Source organism: Zerene cesonia, chromosome 11, assembly GCF_012273895.1.
Source record: "Zerene cesonia ecotype Mississippi chromosome 11, Zerene_cesonia_1.1, whole genome shotgun sequence".
In the NCBI taxonomy this organism is placed as follows: domain Eukaryota; kingdom Metazoa; phylum Arthropoda; class Insecta; order Lepidoptera; family Pieridae; genus Zerene; species Zerene cesonia.
Window position 1 is genome coordinate 3138802 of NC_052112.1, and position 26295 is coordinate 3165096.

General features: G+C 31.5%; 1 protein-coding gene across 4 annotated transcripts in view; it reads right to left on the reverse strand.

Annotated features, from left to right (window-relative positions):
* LOC119830246 (GTPase-activating Rap/Ran-GAP domain-like protein 3) overlaps positions 1-26295 on the reverse strand; it is a 114996-nt gene that overhangs the window by 20473 nt on the left and 68228 nt on the right. For 2 of the 4 annotated variants that reach the window (XM_038353186.1, XM_038353184.1), the window contains exons 1-3: positions 25661-26135; positions 5600-5669; positions 203-295 (exon numbers count right to left, since the gene is read on the reverse strand). In XM_038353186.1, coding sequence (XP_038209114.1) covers positions 203-295; positions 5600-5669; positions 25661-25824 — 327 coding nt within the window. In that variant the 5' untranslated portion in view covers positions 25825-26135. Of the gene's footprint in view, positions 1-202; positions 296-5599; positions 5670-25660; positions 26136-26295 lie in introns of those variants that run through there. The other 2 variants (XM_038353185.1, XM_038353187.1) reach the window with 1 other exon arrangement.

Consider the following 26295-nt stretch of genomic DNA (forward strand, 5'->3'; position numbering starts at 1 on the left):
TTTTCCTTTTTATATATAACCTACGCAATAGTTATGATAGCTTTCGAATAGGTTCTGATTTCTTTTTCGCTTTTTTTGTAAATCAAGGTATAATTTTATATTTGCTATTATTAAAACACACTCAATATTTACATAAAATAAAGATGAATGTTTGTACCAATAATGGGTCACAAATGAATTATATAATTATGAATAAAGTTACCTCATCTTTTTCGCCCAACGAATTCCCGTTCTCGAGACGGTAGCGGCGGATGATTGCGTCCACTGCGCCACTAACTTCGCTTGTCGCTGACAACTAGAAGAATCAAAATGATTTTTTTTTTATTTTGCAAGAAACTGATATGAAAGAAATCGTCATCTTAAACCCTTGAAGCCAGATCCGGTATTCCATTATAACTTTCAAAAAAATTGTTGGTTATATTTCAAGATTTCTAGCTGAACTACTATTGATAAGAACTAGGTGTGCACTCTAATACACTTCTACTAAAACATACGATGTGTGTAAGTCACGATAAAACGATTATAAGGACCTATACTCGTCGATTGTATGCACTGAAATTCAATTTGCCTACACAAATTGAAAAAATAAAATCCTCAGGGACTAGAGCAGTGGGAGTTATCTCTGACCCTGCGCCTTTTGATATTTAATATTCCGTTTATAATGTGCGGTGGAAAGACAAAATTTACTAAGCAACATTGTGATTTCTCAAAATCATAGATAAAAAAAGTAATTGTAAAAGAACATTTTTATGTTATAAATTCCTTTCATTGAACAGTAATATTGTGCTATAAGCGAGTTGCTTGTAGAACGTTTTTATTTTACAAAACATCGTCTGAAATAGTAATACTCAATTTTCTTTTTATGTAAAAATGCCTAATATTTTTGAGTCTGTTATTAGTTTTAGGAGACATCTTTAAAAACATTATTGGCATGTAGACTTGTTTGATTCAACCTCTCTCCAATATTTCACAATGATAAAAAAAGATTACTATAGCTCATTTTTCATTAGTCTCTTATACCTACTACTTCTTGCGACAGAGACTTAGAAAAATAGATGATATAAAACATAAGTAATCCTAGCTACGTAGTTCCATATTAATTAACCGCAATTTAAATAGTTAGCCGTCTTAAAATTTAACCAAATTTCATTATCCCGGTAGGCAGTGGAATTTGTTTGAAGACAGTGTTCTGCATAGAGCTTGCGATCGAAATTGGAATGCAGCCAAGACAGATGAAAGCGTTGTCTAGTTTAGCTATTCACGACAATAGATGATTGGCATCAGGTCAGGAAACAAGTACTTGTCAAGTGTGCTGGAGATTCTTTCGCCATATCTGCGCGTGGATTAAAGTCAAGGGTGTGATTCAAAAGACAGATCTTTCTAATTTACGATGTCAATTATAATCGAAGATGTTTTCAGCTATTTTACAATTCATTAATCGCAGCAAATTGCAGGTTGAAATGCAAAGAGAACGCCTTTGTTGGGGAGAGCACATCTGGTTTGCGCCGATGAAATGAGGAGAGGTTATTTTAGCAAATATATTGCAGTTTTAATTTAGACAATTTGCCACTTAGCCCCCGACTACGCCCCGATTGTTTCGAGAAAAAAAATATGTTCCTCGAACAATTTGTGTATTTTCTTTATTCTTTATAATATTGGTATAGATCAGACTGTGACTGCATTATTGACTGCATTGTTTTGCAAGAAATTAACATACCTTAATGGGATAATTTATTTTTTGTTTCAGTAGTGATTAGCAGGGTAAGATTTGTTTTGTTTTAATCTCTTTTTATTTTAATCAAGTTTGTATTTAGTTTATAAGTTTTTTGTTTCAATCGGGCTGACATAAACAATAGTTTAAAAGCCCTCTAAATAAATGATTAAAAAAATGGGATAATTAAAAATTACATAAATCCAATTAATACTGAAAATAATATAATGTTTCAGGAGACCCATGATTGCGAAGGTTCTTTACTTGTGATTAAGATCTTTATGATAGTAATATAAGGATGTCACCTACCCTTATAATATTAACGATAGCTCTTGGAAAGTTCCGTCGTAAAACTGTTCATTATTAACGATTATGGTAAAGGCACGTTTATTTTACTTAATTATAAAATGTATAAGAGCTTTGATGTTTTAATGGAGTGAAATTTCTTAAACATTATTAATTTTCTGCAATATCAATCAATCAATAAATTTAAAGGTAAATGAGTTTAAAAGTAAAGACAAATGTGTTAGCTTATTACGTTTAAATGTAACGAAATGGTTTGTTGTTGAAACTTGAATGTAATTTAAACGATTTTTGACCAAAACGATTTTTGGCACATGGTTTTAATACCGTAGACTAGTTACTTTTATTTTTGTAATATATGTATGTATTACTTTTATTTTTGTTATATATGTAGATACTATAAAAAATTGTCAAATAATTATTTTTAATCAAACACTAAACCTTTAAATTGACAGGACTAGATTAAACTTAAATGGAACTACATAGAAGGCACCAGCTTTTAAAGAAAGAATCATAAAAATCGCAAAATTCGTAAATGTTTCGTGTTTTTTATAAACACAAAAAATACAATCGAATTGATAACCTCTTCCATTTTAAAGTCGGTAAAGACTATATACCTTTTCTAATATTAAACATTTGGTCAAAGAATTCTGAATTTCTCATTTACAATATAACTTTTATGATTTCGTGACATCCATTATATTCCTACTGGTACAGAAAAAATCACTTAGTATTGGGAGTCGCTTCGCCGATTAGCTATTATGCGTTACATCACAATAACTATATAATGTTTTGGGGAAGGCATGTCACGAAATTTTCTCCTTACTCCATTTTAATCCATGAAGATAGTAAAAGAAGTAAAGTAATTAACCATGTCTATATTACTCCATTATGTTATCTTATTTTATACAAGCAATGTATATTAATATTTTATGTAGTAATAATTATAACCGTAAATTATACTTAAAAATGTAGTGATGCCTATAAACAAAATTCCGTGTAACTTTAAAGAAATGTAGGAAAAAGAATGTAGGAATTAATTAATGCAATTAGCTTATAATAGGGGAATATTTATGGCCGGCTCGGGCCGCGGGTTAATTATTATTTAAAATTATGACCTTAAAGCGCCGCAGTTGCCTGAGAAATGTGATTGATTGTCAACACATTGTACTGATCACCTGTAACAATAATACCTTGCTCCATTGCTGTCACATGAGGCGTGTCAAGATATTGATTGATTGTTTTCCCACGCTAATGACTCTATTAATGCATTGTATGTTCTATCTTCATTTGATAAGTATATATCATTTATATAGCATGCAATGCAGAATATTTCAAAGTATAGGTACCTACAAAAAATAATTTTAAAAGCCCTGTTTTGTTAGGGACATTGTCCCTTTATATGTTTCAATCTGACATTTTTGGTCATAATAGACATACATAAAACCAATAAGTGACAAAAGCTAATATTTAATAATGTTCTATGTTATTTATCTACGAAAATTTTATTTTAATGCTTTTTGGTTGGTTGGTTTTGTCTCCATTTCGTTTTTTTATCGACAAAAGAAACATTTTTTCTTATAGTGGGGAAATGTTGCATAGTTACCCACGGCCCCCGGGGAAGAGGTTGTGGGTTATGTCGGATTCACGAAAACCCCTACCTGGGCGGGAAACGTGCAACAAATTAAGATGCTCATTCCAGCTCCTAAAGACGTTTTATTTGTTATATTTCCAAATTATTATCTTAATCTTAATTATTATTTATGATTATTATTATGCGTATAAGAACACAATCAAGAAAAATTCTTGTGTTATATGTGATATAACCAACTAAACTCTTTTATATATTATATAGATAAGGTGTCAGGAAATTGCTAGTAAAACCGTCGTTCGATTTTCCATTTAGTGGGTGAAGGACACTTAAAGTTTATGAGGGTATGTTGGTGGCTGGTGCAGACTGATCAAACAGGTGAATAAGTAATATGTTTATTTTTCAGCATTTACGGAATTTTGAACTTTTATTCACATTTGTATTTATTCATGTGTATTTATTAACATACTTAAAATTTTACAAAGAATACAGTGAAACTGGTGGTGAAATTTTTTCGGTTTTATCATCAAAACCCAAAAAACAATATTCAAAAGCGCTTCTTAACGAAGCTTAGTTACATAAATGTTCGAGTTTGATTCCGTTTTAAATTGCAATGCGAATTTGAGCTCGATATTTCAATAAAAGTAAGAATCCCTTCGCTAAGATATTTTCATTCCTCACATTTTTGTCCTGAGTTCTTATTTTTCAATCGTTTATTTGCGACGAAGGTGGATTATTAAAAAATATATAAGTATAAATCGATTGTCTGTTTACGTTAAATTAACTTTAAGGCCGAAAGGCCGAATATCGATATAGGTGTCATATACCTAATCGAGACACGTATAACGAAATTTTTCACATACATATCATATCTCATATCATACAGTCTCATAATAATGTAACTTCGATTACTAACCTTTTTTCAACCGACTTCAACAAAGGAGGTTCTCAATTCGACTGTATTATTTTGGGTTTATTAATGGGTTTAACAGTGTGAGCCAATTTAATTTTTTTTTTAATTCATAAAAGAATTATATGATTATGTATACTTGCTGCGCCCCGCGGTTTCACCCGCGTAAGTCTGTATCCCTTAGGAATATCGGAATAAAAAGTTGCCTATAAGATATTCCAGTTATCCATCTATCTAGGTACCAAATTTCATTGCCATCGGTTCAGTAGTTTTTGCGTGAAAGAGTAACAAACATACATATACATACATACCCACAAACTTTCGCATTTATAATATAAGTAGGATAGTATTTTAGATAAAAGAAGTTGGCCTCACTTTTCATTCTTTAATTAATAGGCGAAAGTGAAATTTATCACTTGACTAACGGTCCGCCCCGGCTTCGCCCGTGTTACATATGGCCTATAGCCTTCCTCAATAAATGGGCTATCTGTCACTGAAATATTTTTCAAATCGGTTCGATTACATTTAGATTTTTATAAGTAGTTCCTGAGATTGTTGCGTTCAAACAAACAAACTAACAAACTTTGACTTTATAATATTATAGCATAGATTTAAGTTATCACTTGATTTAATGGAATCACGAAAGTAACCAACATTTAGTATCAATATAATGCCTTATTTTTATTACAGGAACTTGCTTAATTATAATTATTTAGATCGAAAAATGAAAATGTATTTTTAGAGTTGATTTTGGAGTGAATATAATTGATAATATTATTATCATGCATAAACGTTATACAAGTAGATACTATATTATTAACAGAGGGTCAAATACCAGAACATAAACCTGTGTTTTATTATATTCACTGAATTTAACAGTATCTATACAATATGACAGCTACAAAATAGCATGGTTCATGTAGGTATATGTAAAAGGTTTTTTAATGATGTCATTTTCGGAATACTGGTGCAAATTTAAATTGTTGTTTTTTTTTTTATTTTACTGGAATGTAAGCAAAAAAAAAAACAGTCGTAGCATTGTCACCTACACAAATTACTAATTAAGAAAATTAGAATGAATTACCTGCTCCACGGACCCATATTGTCTTCGTGAGAACACACCACGCCGCGAGATTAGCTCACTCGCTGATGAACTGTTGACAAAATTTACTTAAATTAATTATTTAGATTCATCGGAGTCGCTTTTAACAAGCTGTGAAGTCATACGAAGAAAGATGAACAGACGGTATAGAAAATCATATCATATTTTAAGCTTTGCTTGTAATTACGGTTTTTATGTATCTAAGTATAACCCAAATTCACTGGCTTTGTTTAAAACTTGGAACTTTTTATATGTATAGAATTAAAAAGAATTTTATACCAAACAGATAGACTTTGTCCTAGATATTACATAAGAAGATGAATTTACTTATACCAATTGACCCGCAGTTTTCTAGATTCGATCGCATATAATTTTCGAATGTTGAAATATTTTTTCAACTTTAACGTTATACTTTACGTTCTTGACACGTGAATGTCAAATCATGATTGTATATGTAATATTTTTATTATTGATTTAATGTGCTGTTATACACAAAGAAAGTACCTTCCTGCTAACGAAATTTCATACTTATGACGCCATCTGAGCAATTATAGTAAGAAAATGTGAAGAGTCAAAATATATATAGATTCTCCATGAAAGAACAAATTCATACAAAAAACATAGATACATAACAATAACACTGGCATTGTTCTGTTTAACAGAATGTTATAATTGATATTCGCCTTTGTATTAAAGTGTGGCATTGGAACTTTGCAATTTGACATCTGCTCTTTGTCTCTTTAGAAGTGGCAGTAAGTATTTGCGTCCCTACCTTAATTAAATGCAGTTTCCTCGCGACAGAGGTACAATTAGTAACCTTCGCAATTAATTTCTACGAAGTTTTTTAATTAATAATAAAAAATTAAAGCCCTTTGGCTATTCGCTTGTGCATAAATAATATCTTTTATAATAAAACTAGCTGATCTGGCAAACGCTGTTCTGCCTTACTCTTATCATTTAGGGGTATGAAAAGTAGAGATTTCGTGAGAATCGTTCCAGCCGTTGTGGAGGAGTATCAATGTCTGTGGACCCTTAACAATCCAATACCTGAACAAAATCATTTTATAGAACGCATCAAAACAAAATTGCATAAAGTTGTATAATAATAAAATAATATGAATAATTTCTTATCTCTATTCTATCTTTATCGGAAGAAATGGTAGATAATTATTATTTACACTCAGAATTGTAATGAAGATACTTTGTATGGTACTTAAATATTAACATTAATTTTAATTAGTAAGTTTTGACTTCGGCCTTTATTCAGAACTTCAAAAGTCCGATATTGAAATGTTAAGAAAGCTTTTTGATGCGCATTTAGGTTTATGTTACCTTTTTGGGTGGATAACAGCTAAATCATAATTTATATTATCTTTAATTTTAATTATCTTTTCCTTTATAATATGTGAAAAGGATAATTTTTAAACTTGACACTGGCAAATAGTTAAAACTTATTGAAATAAAGAAGAAAAAAAAAATAATAAAACTAAAAATAACATGACGTGACAAGGTAGGTATATTACAGTATATGACATTTTCTCAATGTGTGATCTGTATATAAATTTCTAAAATTAAAGGAAGTATTTAAAGATTTCTCGACCTATTTATATGCATAACCTATTTTCAAGTGATCAGCGTGAAGAAGAGAGTTTAATGAAGTGGTAAAGGGCTCACATAGGTCATTTGTTCACATTTTAAGTTACCATATACAATATCTACGTAAACAATTATTGCATATTTGAATATAGGAAAGCTCAGATAAGAAATAGTTTCATAATTTGAGAGGATACAGTTTTAATATGGGCAACAATAGCTTTTTTGAAGAGAATATAAAATATTTATTATTTCAAATTACTTATCACAGTCAATCAGTTGTTTGGTGACTAACCGTCCTAACTGATAATTTGTTTCTGTGGTTTTATTATTATAAATTGTTGCCTTTAAGCAGAATATTAATTGAGCGTAGTTTCTTTAGCAAGCAATTTTTGAGTTAGCGGTTATCACGGTAGGTAGGTACTCGACCGTGGCTCAGTCTCGACATAAATTCAATATGGACGCCACTCAAAAACTCGAAACGTTCGCCCTCTGAATTTATTACTTCGGTCGTCTTTTGGCTATATGCTAAAAGGAATCATTGTACCTTTCTTATAATTTATTACTTTTCCTTTCCTTTCATAATAATATTATATACCCACCAAAAGAGAAGTGGTCTATGTTGTAATGATGTAGCTACTAATAGTAGGGACTTTATTAACTAGCATTCAAATCTTTGCTTTTTTTATAATATATCGTTCGTTAAAGTAGAACTTATTAAGAACTTATTGACACAACATATAAAAGAAAAGGTATGTAATGAAAACGTTTGAGAAATTTATTATGATTAGTCACAATACATTAAATAATAAGAGGATTTTTTCCATTGTATTAAAAAAAAAAACAATCAGTAATATTAAACTAAAAAGAAAAATACATTTCTTCACGAGAAATGCCTTTTCAATAGCGAATTACCACATAAATAAACGTTCAACGTCTCTATATGGAAATAAAGAACAAGAAGATTAATGCTGATGTATTAGTAATTAAGAGAGAGGCTTGAAGGTCAAAAAGTTGAAAAGCTTACACACCATGTTCATTCCGTGGAAAGGTATCATTAGAGAGGGTTTTCTGAACAAAGACCTCGTATAAGGATCTTGGATGGTACAAGTGTTTACTCGACCTTTTATTCCCAAATTGAAATGACGTTTATTCATGACTAACTGTCCGGCCCGGATTCGCCCGCGGTATATATAGCCTAAAGCATTCATAAGCAAATGTACACGTCTAACGGCGAAAGATTTTTGGAAATCGTGTAGTTTTTGAGACTAGCGCATTACAAAACAGGCAAACAAATTCTTTAGCCGATTGAATTATAGTGTGGAAAGCCACAGATAATGCAATACTATGCTAGTAACTATACTGATAGTATAAATAGGAAAAAAATGATTTTTTTGTTGCTATTAACAACCTAAACTACTCGACCGATTTAAAAACATATTTGACCATTTAGCAGTTGATACATCTTTACCGAATAATCTTTTTTATTTTAAGTCCAGACTAGGAAAGGTGAGACTAGCAGATAGTCTATAATATATTTATCATTTAAAATAATTAAATTTGTTATAATACAAATTAGAAACTAGTACAGAATAAAATAAATTTGCACAGTTTGGTTGAGATCTCACAATCAAACCATTTTTATTGTGTTCAATAATACAATTGTGAAAACATAAAAATATTTATATTTATAAACAGAAAAAATGTTTCACATTAAAAAGAAATAAATCAGCGTATATTATATTGTGTATTTAGGATTTATCTCACGTTGACCTTTATTGTAAAGAAGAATCATTCAATAAACATATTATCTTCCAGATATAATATTCTGATTGATATTGCTACCAACAGTAGCTGGGATAATGACCAAACTGTATAGAAATGTTGTAATTGTTCAAATTAATTGAATCGTCAGGACGCAGAGGATGACAATGACTTAATATGAAACGTGTAACAGATAAAACAGAAATCTTCAAACAAAACAAATGATCCGTCGTCGCTGTATGTCAAGTACAGAAACAATAATTTTATCTTAAATAGACACACAGCGTGGAATAAACAAACGAAATTAACAAACGTTTCCGTCGCATTGGAATCGTATTATTAAATTGTAATAGATTATGTTATCAGCTTGTAATCTGAATCTAATAATCAGAATATTATAAAGAAGAGGTATTATGCAAAACATATATATAGTATGTAACAGAATGCAATTTTACTAAATGTGATAAAACTTAAAAAACTCAGTAGTTAAACCGGGAAGAAGCGACATACGGAAAGAGATTTTCAAATTTATCAATAATCAATAAAATAGTAAATTTTATGAGTTTATGTGTGTGTGTTTTCATTTGAGAGTGGACATAGCTGAGCTGGTGGTATTGATAAACGATCACCACCGTCCAGGAACATTTGCAGAGATAGTGTCGCGAAATACATTGCCCGCTTTTAAGGGTTACAGGATAAGAAAAATATTGAAGACGGTACGAAGGAATGGACGGGGAAGGGTGAGGAAAAAGGTTATGGGCCTCCGGCTCCCCCACTCACCGATCGAAACAGAGTAGCATGCTACTATTTCACGCCGATCGTCTGTGGGGGTGCAGTACCTTCCTTGCGGTGGAAGCTGGCTTAATCCGTGCTCCAGCTCTTACACTCAACTCACTTAAAAAACTCAATTGGATATCTATTTAAGATCTTTAAAATTCAGCGGTTTCTTTCAAATTCCAATCAAAAACATGATAAAGTCACTTTAGACCTAATCAAATACAAAACTTCTAAATTTCAGATTGCATTTATACAATGGTTTTTAAACTTATATATATTATATTAGCTAACTAACTTTGCTAGTCTAAACTTAGCTTATACCTAAGAATCAAATTGTTAGAAATTTTTTATAACTATTGGCTTTAGACTATAAAACTGTTTCTTAACAATAAATATTTAGAAACTTCAGTTTTAGAATAGAGCGATATGAAACTTATAGATAGGTACAGAATGTTGTAAGTGGTAACATAATTAACAAGGAGTAAGTACATCAACATAATCGATGGACGTTAGAGGAAACCAGCTTAATGGAGCGTACATGCGTTTCTAATACACTTTTCTTGTTCTCACTCAAGACATTCAATTATTTGATAATCAATTGCGTATTTAATATAACTTTATCATAAAACTCCAAACGTTTTAAATAAACTAAAACACCTGGTTCCAATTCGACCTTATTCAATTGACATTGTATTGTCATCTAGCCCAGATACTCTCGGAAACTTTACGTGCAATAGCAGCATTGATTTTAAAAATTGCAAAAGGTTTTAATGAAATGAATTTTATGCCCTTTACTCGCGGAATAACTTAATAAATATCAACCTTGTCTCGCCCTGGTCACGGAACAAAATATCAATTACAAAAGATCCATTTTTCTCTTTTGCTGATAGCACTAGAATATTTTAACTGAGGAAATACAGTTTTCCTGTATAAACTATAAACACGTTTTCTATGCAAATCATTCTTTCAAGTAACAGTATACTATTAAAGTAAATCAGCAAAAAGATATAACAAGAAGTAATATACAACATTATTCCTCCATGAAAGCTGCTAGAAATATATTTGAATTCACAAAATATATATAACTTTTCTCTGCAGAGTTTTCACCGTATCATTTTAGGCGAAGCTCGAAACCGTCAATAATTGTATTCATATCCCGCTTTGAACTCCTACGGCTATTAATTGGTTGTGTTCAGTGTAGCATGTGTGGTAGTGAACGACAGCGGGTCTCTATTTGGACGACTGACGTTGAATTTCCTCTACAAAAGTTTGCCGAATGGGAAATTTGCGTCACTGTCTATTAGGAACAAAGATCTAAACGTCCTTTGTCTCCGGAATGGAATCTCTTTATCTATGCTCAGGGCGGTTCATCGTTTATTGCGATTTGATGAGGATTTAATAGATTTGTGTCTTGATGGATTTTTATTCAATTGATTAATTTACCATTATAAGATACATTTATTTGAATACTTAAATCAAGCTTGCTATGGTAAACGTAAAAGTCGACAAAGTTGCTTGCCTGTCTGCTTTAAGAAAGGTTGTTATGTAGTTTTTTTTTCAACTCTAAAAACCTTCAGGGTTTTCAACATCAAAAAAAAAAAATCTACAGCTTCAATTATAGGCATGCGTTGGGATTCGAAGCGTTATATGGAGAAATAAATTCTTCAATTCAAATGCTAATTGAGTTAGCTAAGAATTCATATAATTATGATTTAAAAATTTCAAGTTCTTTTTAAAATAAAAGTACAAATATAAGGCTTACAAAACACAACACATTTCAATAGTATTTTCAAACGATTCCCGAGAATATTTGTTTCAAGTTACAAAGTGCCAAATATAAAATACAATAAAAATAAAATAGCAAACGTTGCACAGCTATGCATTCCCAATTGGACACTTATCTCCAGGTGTATTCCAACATCGAAGTTATAACGATAAATTCACGACGAAACAATATAAATCCTGTGCAGAACCTTGCGTTACTGAAATTGGGTTAATGCAAGTGTTGTCTATAATACTTCTCAAAAACAATGAATTTGAGTACAAAGGAGTACGGTAACAATGAAACGTAAATTAATATTTTGATATTCATGGAAACAAAAATATTCAATTTATGCTACCTTCATTCCGTAAAACTATGTATAAAAGTATCTATATTTAAGAATATTTCATAATAGTATTTTCTTGTGTTTGATTTCACGCGAGTATTATACATTTAGAAATTAAAAACTTTTTAACGGATTTTAAAGGAAATTCGCGTGTGTACTTGTAAAGTTTCGCTAATGTAAGCACTTTTAATATTATACATATTATGGTTATGTGTTAAATTTGGCTTCTATCCAAAAGTTTTTGGGCAAGTTCCATTATGAGATACAACTACTTTGAAATTCTAAAATACATGGAACCTTCAGGAGCCTTACTTTAAAAACAGCAACCTAGTCAAAAAACACATATATTGGTTATGGGTCATCTTATAAACCTTAGTTATCTATTTATTAATATATAAAAAAGTACTTTAAAGGCTTAACGATACTTTAATTAAAGCAATGGCATGAAAGCTTTGTTCAACGGGAATGCGACGAGATGGACGCGATGAAAATGTATGCTGAAACGAATTTTCCACTTAAATTATTTTTCAAAAGATTGGTCTTTTGACTGTTTCAAAGAATTTCATAATTTAAAACGTAATAGTAATAAAGCTCATGCATCTTGATTTATGATTAATTAAAGTATGAGAGATTACGAGTAACAGTAACAACATATATTTACACAGTAGGCTGTGTAAATATATTATGACATCATAACGTATAATAGTTAATATCTGACCTAGCAAATATTTTTCTGCCATAATATCCTCTCAAAAGCCGTTTTGAGAAGTTTGCTTACTGTAAATGTGCGGTAAATTATTATTTTTCCTTATTTAGACGATTCAAAAGCGCTTCGAAGTCTAGTTGAATATATAAATTTAATAAATGTTTAAGTTTGAAACACTGGGACTCGGGAATTTTGTAATTATAGATATAAAAGCAATTGCTCGCCTCTACATTCGGAATAAATATGTAAGAATCTAAATATGTTTTGTCGTTTAGTTATTGATATTTAAATATATAGTAACCACCAATTGTAATTTAAAAAAATCTACACGGATTATTTCCACCATGCAATATAAATTTACTAAAACACCTACAAATACATTCATATTTCTAAGTTAATGTTTTATCATTTTCAATAAGCTCGTACAGAGTTAATGAATGCTAGAAAATGAATGCGACAATTTCACATGTAGTGTCGAAGTGGGCCAGCTGTAATTAAGTCAAGCCCCGCAAGCCCGCTATGAATGCGTTGTAGCCATTATTTTATACATTTTTTTATAGCGTTGCATACAACTGCATAGCTTTTTTGGAAAAGATTAGATATCAAAACTCATTTCATGTAAAGTTTAAGTATATGTTTTAATCGACGTGTTTACAGAAAATCGGGATTGTTTGCTTTCATTTTTATTTTTTCTAATAAATTTTCTCTCAGGTTCTCAATTATGTATTATGGTTCGGCGATAAATATAATTCGATATATGCCTAGCATTCGTTTCTTTCAGTTTTGATGATAGTTAATACTGTTGAAAGACGGAGGATTTCCGTCTTAGAATCATCCAGGTATGCTTCATTTTGAACCGAAAACCGTTTTTTATTTTTATGTCTACATAAATATAAAAAAAACGCGCGATTTAATGACAAAGTCAACTAAATTCACTCTCTCTCATTTAGTCTATAGAGAGCTACAATCAGCATAATAAGATAAACTAATAAAAGATGATGAAATTCTAACAAAAGCGTGTAAAAAAGAGTTACCAGGAATAGGCGTTTTGAAATGAAATAAAAAAAATTAAGCTGCGAAACTAATTTAATTTTCCTACAATTACTGGACTGCGTTATTTTATATCAAGCCTTTCAGTGTAACAAATTAAATTTTCTGATTTTGATTCTTTTCATTAAAAGACTATCTAATATTTATAATAAACGCGTAATCTTATTGTCGTTGTGGATTTACGGATTAACCCAAACTCGCGCGATGTTTGTTTTTATACCCTGAGTAAATGTATGGCTAAGCAGCTTTAACCAAAGTTCATATAGCGTTTTTGATATCGGTGTTAGGTGACTATAAATCACTATGCATAACAGTACAAGATTATTTCAAAATCCAAGAATTGATTAGAGAATCACGTCGCTCCTTTTAAAAATATTTGTTACTACTGTAATCATAATTAAAATCTAACTAACCTCCATTGAAATCTAATATCTCAATTAAAATCGATTTTATACAGCAAAATACTATAGATCTTCAATGATCCTCTTATAGTGAATAAATACAAATATATTTTACTTACTTTGATTACTCATATTTACTAAAAAGTCCTAAAATTAAAATAAAAACAACTAAATATATTGATAAAGTTTCAATTATAAAAAAAATATTGAGTTTAGGATAAAAGTGGGCATTCGTAGAAGCTTTAACCGTGTTACACATTTGACCGTCGTCAGAAACACAGTCACGTATGATAAAATAAAATAATATGACATATATTGGTTATCGTCGTGATATGCCTTCTAATACAATCCAATAGGATAGTCAAGGATCAACTATTTAATGACACTAGTCTCTATAAAAGTATATAAAATTATATATGTATATACGTGTACAGCGTAATTTTATAATAATGTTACATTTCAAAGTTACTGAAGTCCCATAACTATTATGGGACAGTTGCAAAATTTGCTTGCACAACTAAGTAGACGCTTTTAAACTGAACATAGTGCGGCGTTATTTAATGTTTTGTTCTTTTTAATTGCAATTCACTGGAAGTCTATGGGTTAAGCAGATATTCATTATCTACTTTTGAAAATTTTTATTCTCGTTGCAATTATTATAATAACTCCTAATACTAATTGACGAATGCCGAAAGCTTATATAACATATTATAATAAGGATTTCAAAGTACTCACTTATGTAATTAAATTTCAATGAATTTTTTACAAGTAGGTGTGCCAAATAAATTAAAGTTTCTTTATTGGAACGTTTTCCGCTTTGAGAGCTGAATGATAATAACATCTTAAGGCTTTATTATGTCCTACATAATACATACACCACTTTGTACAAGTGTTCATATCCTTCCTAGTTTTGACGAGAGAAATTTCGTAAATGATAAAAAAACGGCACTGAATTCGCACTCTAGATTATTGAACACGCTCACTTTATGAAGGATTGCTTATTTAATTAAATTTTGACAGGCACGTTCAAAATATCGATGATTAAAACATAAATGTAATCTAAGTTCTCGATTTCTCGTTGATCTGATTATTGTTAAATTTTAATTTTAAGATTAACGCAGTTATCAAAAATTTAATAGAGATGACTGAAAATCAAACTTAGATCCAATTATGTCGTATAAAACGTTTGCATACATAAAGGGACAAACTTGGCGATTCAACGAACTTTCTAGAGGCTTCGGTATTCCTCGCCAATTTCTAGTCGATATGCCTGTAGGCGACGTTTCTTATTTCACCCCTTTTCCTCAATACGCACAATATTAATGCTTTTATATCTATGTATATGAATAGCAATGAATGTTTCCACGGAAGACTTGTGATAACATAAAATTCACAGCGGTTCAATGTTAATAAATCAATAAGTCGTAATGATTTTTCAGTTTATTAAATGTGCTTAAGGATAGAGTTGTTTACCTAATCTCGGGAAACATTTTCCCCTAAGAGATTTGATAATTCGATTCTCTTATAATATCTTAATATATTGTGAATATGTTATCTTTATAAGCTATTCCATACTGCAAATTGTATATACCTAATGAATATAGATAGTACCTAAAAACAGCACGCCCCTATGATCGTGGTTTGTGTATCAATGTTGTTAATCTACAATACAACGACTGTACTGACGCTTGCGATAACGTAACCGATTGTGAACTTTTCATTCCTACTTCTATCCTGTAGAAATAAATCATCGAAGTCATCTTTTTCGTAGCACCTGTTTAGGTGTATCATTAGTACTTTCATATAGTGCCAGGTGTAAAAAAGGGCCAAACACAACCATATATTATATGCGGTTATGTTTGGACTTCTGAAATATTAGATTACCTAATGTTCATTTATATATCAATAATTACTATTGATACATGAACAGTATTTTTTAGGTGGCTAATACCCCGGGCTTAAATCAAAGAGTCAGGGGTTTAAGACCGGACAAGTATGAAAAAATATCGGTATGTCGAAGAATTACAAGTTCGACCTGTGACATATGCCACCCGCACTTGGTCAGCATGGTGGATTATGGCCTGAACCCTCATTCCGATGAGGGTTTCATGTATGGGTTGATGGTAATGATGATTTTGTGTATTTTTTACAAGAATTGCCTAGATTTTCTGCTATAAAAAGTAAGTTCATAATTACCATAGACAATTTGTTCGACTCAATACAGACAAATTGGCCGTGCTGATCATTAATCTACTAAAGAAAACTAATTGAAGAGTTCTCTCGTCCTATAGTTTTTCGACGCGGCAAATGAATAAGGAAAACCGTTGTGTATGGAATTTTTAATGAGTATTTTATTTGAAAATGCTGAAATGGCTCATTTACTAAATTGCCTGCAGAGAGCATTTCGCGCGATCCGTTTTACTGCCACCTTAATTGCATTGTAAACGAAATTGCATTGCATAGATAGCTATGCATTTGAAAGCTACACTTTTAAATTTTTAGATCGGTTACTTCAGATAATAAATATATAGTGACGATATTAAGTTCGCCATTCCATTGCGAAAGAAAACATTACTATCCCTGAACATACTTAGTGGTCATTTTAATATATACTTATTTATTTTGAGGCACATATGCCAAGGAAATAAGATTTCATTACTTTGTAACTTGTACTCTGTAACTGTTGAAGACTTCTTTTTTTTTAAATTGTATACAGAAATTAAAACTATTTCTTAAAATAGCTCTAGTTATAATTCATAGGTTCACACTGAATTTGACTGAGTTCATTTAAATTTACGTAAAAATAAATAAGGAAATCATTATTTTTTCGTGTTAGCTAGTATTTTTTCACACGCAGTTGTACAATACTCCACTTCAATGCAAACAGAAATCCGATCAAAATCACGTCCGATCCAAAAATATGACGAGCATGACATCCATTATATTTTTCTCAGTGACCTACATACCCAGTCATGGAAACATAGGGTGAATTCATACACGAAATAGCGTATGCTCGAAAGATAATCATGTTGTTTAAAAATAAATTACACATAATCTTGCCACAATCATTAAATTATTCCCAAAAAAATACATTTCAGTTTTGAATAAATGTCCTGCTCATCGTTAGGACAACAATTTACCTTACTGCTTCTTCTATATTAGACGTTTTAAGTAATAACTGTAATGTATTGTTATTTTTATAAACGATAGACATCATAATTCAAAGTAAATTATCTAACCTTAAGGCACATAAAAGTAAAAAATACATTATTGTCAACAAGGTAAGTATTAAATAAGAATTTTACGAATTCTTCTGGAGAATTTTTATGTTGATAAACGAGGAGGCGGACACCTGGATGACAAGTGACTCTCTGCCCCCAAGCATCCGTAAAATAAGGACATTTGGACATCAAAGTGGAAAAATATTTTTTTTGGAATATCCACGAATTGATCGTGCAAATATATGAGAGCTTGATGACAGATTAACAATAAAAAGTATCCCAAATTTCAGCAAATTACAATGTTTCCATGTCAAGATCCTTCATAACCGACGTGACAGTGCGCTAAAATTCTCATTCAAACTTAGAGTAGGTTGAGAAACAAAAAAATTTGATTAGATTTTCAGGTCTTGGTCTATGTTCTTGAAATTTATTTTCAAGTACTACTTCGCATCGCTCTCCTAATTAGATAACACTCGAATCGTAAATTTAGCTTGCGAGTTGTGCTAATGGGAACTGACAGTCGTAATGGGGGATGGCGTCATGGTATAATTTGCATTTACACTGGTTATACTAGGACTATTGAGATTATGGCGGCATTGATTCACTAGACTCTGAAAGCACTATTAGCATATGTAATTGCTTGGTATTTATGATTTTATTCCTGAAATATAAAGAGTCATTCATTATATATGTGTAAAGGAACACCGCTTCAAAATTAATATTAGGTTAGGTTAGTGTTTGTTTGTGAATACTTTTAATAGAGTAGTAGTGAGTAGTAAATAATTAATTTATTCAATATTTTCAGAATAATTTTATATAAAATTCAAGGTAATAATTAAATTTTGTAGTTATTAATTGATTCTGACTACAGTAAACTTGATGCAGATTTTGTAATAGTTACTCGAAAATTGTTAACAGTAAAACGAAGACGTAGTAGTACCAATTTATATTGAATAGTCACATGTAAACAATGCGCAAGTTCAATTAGCATGGTACGTAATTAGTCCACATATTCTCAAAATGGTTTAATTCGGGAGAGTAATTCGAGTACTGGGCACCTACACGTAGCCGTAAATAAAAATATGAGAAAACAAAATTCAAAGCCGAAATCGTTTAATATCTGCGGTGACCTACATCGGTTTTGGAGTTGGGACATGAGAGGAGACAGGGATAATATTACTGCTATTCAATAACGAGGAGCCGCAGATTTATAGGAGCGAATAATTAATTGAGACGACTGTTTTAGTGCTGTGGTTTAACTCGTGAAACTTAATGAGGTCATCCTGTATACTTATTTACATGTGCTGGTACTGCGTGATGTAATGTTGGTTAGCGAATAGTAGTCATTATGTTGATGTAAGTGTACTCTTGCTATATGCTAATATACCATGGCATACGAAATAAATATGGATTCAAAAACAAAAAATGTAATGGAATGGTCAAAATGTTATTTAAACGGTAGAATAAAAAAGGAATTACACCATTGAAACCTGCATAAACGTAAGTATAAGTGGTCCGTACTTTCGTTACGTTTCCATGAAAAATAAGAATGCTTTCATATACGTAGTTCCAGGAATATGATGATTATAAGGCTACTTGAGCGTGTACTGTGTAGGTAACAAATCTTTTGAAAACGATTAGTTCTTTCTTAGATTACAATTGGATGTTAGGTTTTATTTGTTATTCAGGATTAAATCTTGGGATTCATTGCTCTACCATATATTACATTTGCCCCCTTCACTGGTTGTAACTTTTCAAAGGTGCGTGACTGAACAGATTGTTATACCAATTTACCTTTCTGAACGTACCGGCAAATTAAATGCCGGAACGTTGTTGCGACGTGTTTCATTAATTTTATTTATGTTTATTTAGATTTATGACATTGTTGTCATAAATTTTCGTATGTATGAATTATTTAGGTAGTGATAACTTTCATCGAGTCATGAATATGAACAACGTACTATTGGCTTTTATGTTTTGTTGTTGAGGGTTGAATAATGAAGCAATAAGCGATTTTGGTCCTACCTACTAATTTTATAGGCCTAAGCAGTATAATTATTAAAGAGTCATAATATGGTTTTATAAAGCTTAACGATTAATAAATCTTGACTATGGTTACAGTCATATCATCATACACCTAACTCCTAAGGGAACCGAAAAAATTCCAATCACTTTTTCGATGTTTCCATTTCAATAATTTCCCTAGTTGGAACTAGTTGTTACAAAGGCGTTTAGTTACAACTAGTTAACTAGGGAAAAAGCATTGTAAATCGCATACGATTTTTTTTTCATAGCGGGCAACTGAGCTGGTGGTTCGCCTGATGCTAAACGATCACCACTGCCCATGAACATTCGCAGAGGCTCAGACCTCTGAGAATGCGCTGCCCGCTTTTAAGGGATAAGGAAAAGACTGGGAAGGTCTAGGAGAAGGAAATAGGCCTCCGACAAATATGATAAATAATATAGTAATAATATAGTAATAATATAGTAATAAATAATATAGTAATAATATATTAATAATATAGTAATCGTATACGTTGGAAATCGGGTAATTAGCTGTAACATACGCATTAAAGTATTCCAATATTACACATTACAAATGAGATACAAATGATAGTTGGGTTTTACGAACTTTAGCTAGCAAGAGTTTATAAAATATGATACAAAATAAATAATAAAAATCTGTGGAAGTTATTTAATAATATGCTCAGTGCAAGACGTTAATGAATGATTTTAATTATTATCCATTTGTATCAATTCGATTAATTTATACGAATTGACTTCGTTAAAACTTCAAAAGAGACCTCGATTTATAAATCAATACGACCAAATTATGCAGTCTTTCGTAAAAACGAATAGACTATTTCATAAAATACGTATATAAAAATGCAACTTCAGTTATTTTTCTATTTTCTCTCTTACCGCATCATACGTTACATGTTGCGATTTAAATCCATCTAGCTAGTTTGCATGCAAAATAGCAAAACATAAATTTCGTTCATTCCAAAAGTTTTCAAATGTTATTTCTATTCTGCACGAATTCAAAATATTCTAGATTTCTTCACTGTACCTATATACGATAAAACTTCTTTGCACACTTTTAGATTAAATAAGAAAGAAATAAATAAACCACGGTTATTATGGACACATAAACATAAATAAGAAAGAATACAATAGAGGTCACTTATGTAAGGTGACAGTGTTTTAAATAAGATTTAATATTACTATATGTTTTTTAAAATATTCCTCAAAGAAAACTCTAAAACTATATATCCTGTATATTTCTACAGATTTAACACGCACGAAGCAACCAGATATACATAAATATCCTCAGACTCATCGCTCTTGATACATTTATCGCATAAATAACAAGGGCGTCATTTATCAAGGCACGCTTCAAGGGCCTAAACTGCACTTTGTATACACAAAATGCCGTGTGCTTATACACCCCACAACATGTGGGTTTGTATCGGTCGCCACAAACACGTCACGGGCTAGCCAAAGTGGCAACTGGGTCATATTTATCATTTCATGGAGAGGCGTCAAATTGACGCGGTATCTGGCTCGCTAATCGTGCAGTTCCTGGATATAACAAGAGTGTCCGTTGAATAAACACGTCCGATACTTGGACTCTCATCCTTGGTCAGAACTTTAAGGAATGGAAGGATTTTATAAGATTACATAATGCAAAGACATCTAATATGAGTAAGCACCTGCATTTGTTTTTGGATGTAAATTTTTGGCCGCTTAAACTTAAGTTTCAATGGTAAATATATTAAGTATTGTATGCATATATATTATAACAATAAAGATTTTTGTAGTTTTTGTATATAGTAGCTCTATATAATATAGCACAAATTTAATAATTTGTATCTTAAGTTGTAATAGATTTGAAATAAAAAACATAATATCTATTTCATTAACCATTTGTACATGCATCTTTAATGTGTTTTACATTTTTAATGTGGGAGTCGAACACGTTTCAGTGCGAATTGGATAAGTTCGCATCGGGAAAGTAGCACCCTCACAGAAGATCAGTGTGAAATAGTAGCATGCTACTGGGTTTCATACGGTGAGTGAGGGAGCCGGAGGCACGTTTCCTTTTTCTCACCCCTCCCAGTCCATTCATTATTTCCAGTCCTCAATCCTTTCCTTATCCCTAACCCGCATCGCTTAACATCAGGCGAACCACTAGCTCAGTTGCCCGCTATAAAAAATGTTTATTAAGAAAAGATCACTCAGAGATTAATTTTAGAACGTATTTCTATAATTGTCCTGTCATTTATCCAACGATGAGTAAAATTGTTTCCTTTCCTATTTACCAATGGGGTTATCGGATCTCAAATGGGATAAATACTTAATCAATGGAACGAACCCAAGGTGGGAATGGAGATTATATTCTTATTTAAAACAATTTACATAAACGAGAGTGCAGAGTATTATGTGTAATTATAGTTATTGAAATTATATATGTATATTATGTGATTGCATTTCTTTCTTCTTTTACAATTTTTTTAATACCATTTCAATTTGAAATCATTAAAAGCATCAAAATAGTAAAAAAACGAACTAAGATATTCGATGCGTAAGTATCTTTAGTAGCCACTAATTTTAAGAGTCTTAGTTAGTATTATTAAGATTGGCCTTGTGAATATCGCTCAATTTTATACTTAAATGTTATAATTATCTTCTCTGACTTCTTGGCATCCTTTGACTTGAAGTCGAGTGATGGGTTGTGGTTCAAATCAACGATAATGCCGTCGTTGGTTCAAAATGTTTGTTTTAAAGATATTCGTTACGCCTCGGGCTAGGGCTTTGCCATCTTACAGATCGACATCTGATAATTTTTCGTTTTTATACAATTGAAGAACTCCAGAACGATTCTTCTTGATTTTGCTTTGTCGTTGTCTTCAATAAAACTGTTAAAAAAACACACGAACAGCTCAGAAGAAATCCTCCGGGACGAGAGACTAGTAGATTTAAATAATAAAAATCCTATTTTAGGTAATTGTAATAGTTATAACTTATTATAGTGTAATGAATAAGCAATGTAACATACATTAATAATTAGTAATAATGATAGTTCTTCTGAGATCTGATTGATAGTAGTACACTAAGCTGCTCTTTGAACCACGGGAGAGTTTCCAGTATCATTTCTTTTGTTCTCTCGATGTAGTCGTATACGCTATCCACTACTTCGACAAATCAAATATTATCAAAAATGTAATCCAATTTGTAATCAAAATAGTGAAAATTATTTAGTATTTTATAAAATACATGAAGCAAATAGCTAATTATAGGTAATTAGTTAAAATAAATTTATTCCGTAAAAAGTTACTCCTAGATTAGATATTCAACGCTGACCTTTAAATATATAATGTTAATAATTCAGTAAATTTACATCAATCAAATAGAGAAGAAAGGCACTAACTTTCAGCTATAAGTATTAATTAAAACGTTTAACAAATTTCATATTCGGTCCAAGCTTTATAAGTTGGCACGCTACTTTGTTTGCATTTTTTATTCAAAGGAATTCAATTTGAATTTTTATCTGCGCAAGTTTTATCTATGCTTTGAGAGGACAAGTAGGATGAGGTGGTGGTTTATGATAAATTGCGGTGGACGTTAATCGGTGTAAGGTCCTGTGTAAGTTTATTATGCATTCAAATTTTTCAGTACATGGGATGTTATTTCTTTCTCATTGTCGTATTTATGAAATATTATTTATTTCCCTTTCTTATTGTCGTACTTTTTATTCAAAATATTTCAATATTTATTACTTGGTTTTAAACAAAATTACAATAGACTGTCATATAGAGACTACTACATAACCTAGGGTAGGTAGGTAGGTCTTAATTAGATAAACTTTAATATCGACCTCACCTCCTTGGCTGCTGGCAGTCTACTACTGCGCGCCTCAAAAGAAGATTCTTTCCGCGAGGAACATTATATATGGAACCAACTTCCTCATACGATCTTTCCAGACGGGTACGACTCAGAACTTTCAAGAAGAAAGCTTATTTAAGAGGCCGGCAGTACATTCGCGGTGTTCCTGACCATAGATAATATAACACTCGCCTCTGACGTTTAAACTTAAACGCCTCTGAATTTTTTATTATATGGACGACGCTGGTCACTTACCATCAGGTGACGCATCTATAAAAAAGCGAAAAATATAAATGGTAACAATTACTGGTTGTAATCTAAATAAGGTTAACCCAATCCTTAGGAAATGTATGCGAAAAATAATATTTGAAGCCCATGATTTCGTGTTGCTAGCTCATCTTCTTAATTACACCCCAAAATAAATGTATTTTCACTCTTACATTTACCACATAACAAATAAGCTATGACGACAAATCCAACCCACGTTAATGTTAAGTTTTCTAACCTCATTTTTTGATTCTAAATACTCAAGAGGTTTTCGCGTTTGCATCGAGTATAAAAAAATTTTAAATAAAAAAAATCTCTTATTATTATAACCAACACAACGCCATCTCAAATCTAATAATGAATAATTTAATCATTGTATTAAGTGAATTATAAATTTGGAAAAAATTAATTATTATACTGCCCTGTTGTGGAATTGAAAATACCATGTATAAATACATGTTTATGAAATATATATAGAATACATGTTTATGAAAAAATAAAGATTTGACATTGTTAAAGCAGATAGACCCTTGTCTATTAAACGAGATTAAACGGTAATATTTTCATTTAAGTATCGTTTGGTACATGTTTGCATCTCTTCGGGATCTTCTGAGTGACCCAATTTACTTCACTAAACTGGGCCACAACTGTAACAAGTCATCTTTTGTTTTTCTATGCTCCCTAAAACAATAATATTTATAAATTCAAATCATTGCGATAAATAATTTGTATAAATTGACTTAAGTAAATCAAAATTATTTAGATTCCATTTACGCGAAAAGACGAATTTTACAAAGAAATAAGCAACACAATCACGTTGAAACAATAATTTCTGAAGAGGTTTTAGAAATAAAAAAGGTTTCAATGTTTTAATTAGGTTAATGTATGTTTATGCTCAGGAAAAAATAGACATCTTGTGTTATTGTTGTTTTTGTATTTTCAGTACCCATAAATGTGTAAACACTTTCTACGGCTAGAATTATCAACCTCCTTATTAATTAATTATTTTTAACAATAGGACATGACAACAACAAGAAATGGCATCAGCTTTCATATAAAAAAGGATAATCAAAAACAGTTCACCCCGTAAAAAGATGTGAGGTAACAAACATGAAAAATACAGTTAAATAGAGAACCTCTTCCTTTTTTGAAGTCGGTTGAAAATGAGTTTTATTTTGCACGGTTCATGGGTATATAAATAAAATCTTTTTTTCGTTAAACTTGAAGTAAAAATGAGGTATGGATACGCTTTGAACCCAATGACGCTAATTAAAGAAACGGCCAGTACATCAAATACTGAAAGTCACAAGCTGAAATCAGGATTGGCCAGATAAATATTCGTTTGCAGGAAACAAACAATAGCGAAGAACATAAAATGCAATACCAACTTAATATTATAAATGCGCAAGTTTGTAAGGATGTGTGTATGTTTGTTGCTCTTTCACGCAAAAACTGCTGAACCAATTGTTATGAAATTTGGTACGTAGACAGCTGTACAACTGGAATAACATATAGGCGACTTTTTATCCCGATATTCCTACGGGATACGGACTTACGCGGGTGAAACCGCGAGGCGTAGCTAGTAGATATTATAAAGCTTAAGTTTTTTTTTGTTTCTTTGAACGATATGTTTTTAATATTTAGTTTTTGGTAATCTCAGGCACGATTTCCAAAATTCTTTCACCGTTGGTTATGTACGCCATCTCTGAGTTCTAAAGGCTATAAACTAGTTCTTGATGTAAGCTCCGAACTATATTTTTTATTTCTATTTTATAGCCAGACATAGAAGTCTAACAAAACACCAATAAATGTAAATTCTAGGATTTGGGACGGCTTACTTAGAATTTCATGAACTCAAATGTAGACTGCTTTAAGTCGTACTTTCCTGCAGTTACTTTTAGGAACAATAATATAACTGGACTCTTCATTGATTTTATTTCTAAAATAATGCTTAAAAATTCGCCTGAATGCGATCCTCAACTGTCAACTACTCGCATAAGTACAAATATATGCGATGATTGATATTATGCAGCAACGCGCCTTCATCGATCCGAAATTGCAGTCAAACCACAATTTAATACAAAAATTTAATTTTTTCTTTATCTGACTATTTTAACAAGGAAAGCATGTTGTGGTGCAATAATTATTCTCGTATATAAAATGCCCTACAAAGGTGTGACTTCACCCGGCATTGTACTTTTTTTCTTAGTAACCTAAAACGAATAATAGTCTTGTTGGTTGCAATTATGGGTATATTTTTAACAACTTACATAGCGCTACTGGCTCGCCTGTGCAGCAGTTGCAGGAGGCTGCCGTCAGCGGCCGAGGAGCAGAGGCTTCGCGAGCGTGCTCGTCTCTCATTACGGTCCCCACGCTCGCGCCATCTCGTCACCAGCGACTCCAGGCACAGCATTGCGCCACCATCGCACACCATCCGTCTAACAATCCCTTATAACTCTTAATTACTTCTATACTCGCGATAGAAATACGTATACGGCGCAATAGCCGCTGCTTTATTATACGAACAATCTTTTCATGAATATTCCGACGCAATTAAATTCATACTAATGTCTTATGTAGCCTTTTGCAAGCTACGTTCCGTAAGTACAGTTTTCAGTACTTTCCACACAATCACAATGCACTATTTCTCTAAACGACAGTAATAGCAGCTGACTAATAAGCACCAATTTGTTTGTTAACACAACACTGGAAAAACAATGGTAGCGTTTAACAGTTTATGACCGGTCAAAAGATTATATTTTGCGAATGTATTACATATACCTTATAGAAACGTTTGAAATATAATGTATAGATTGCTTCGGATTATATTTAAGTTTCCCGCGTTTCAAGGCGACTATTTTGATGAAGCCATCCGCCGCTCTCGGGTGCTGCTTCAAGACTGAAA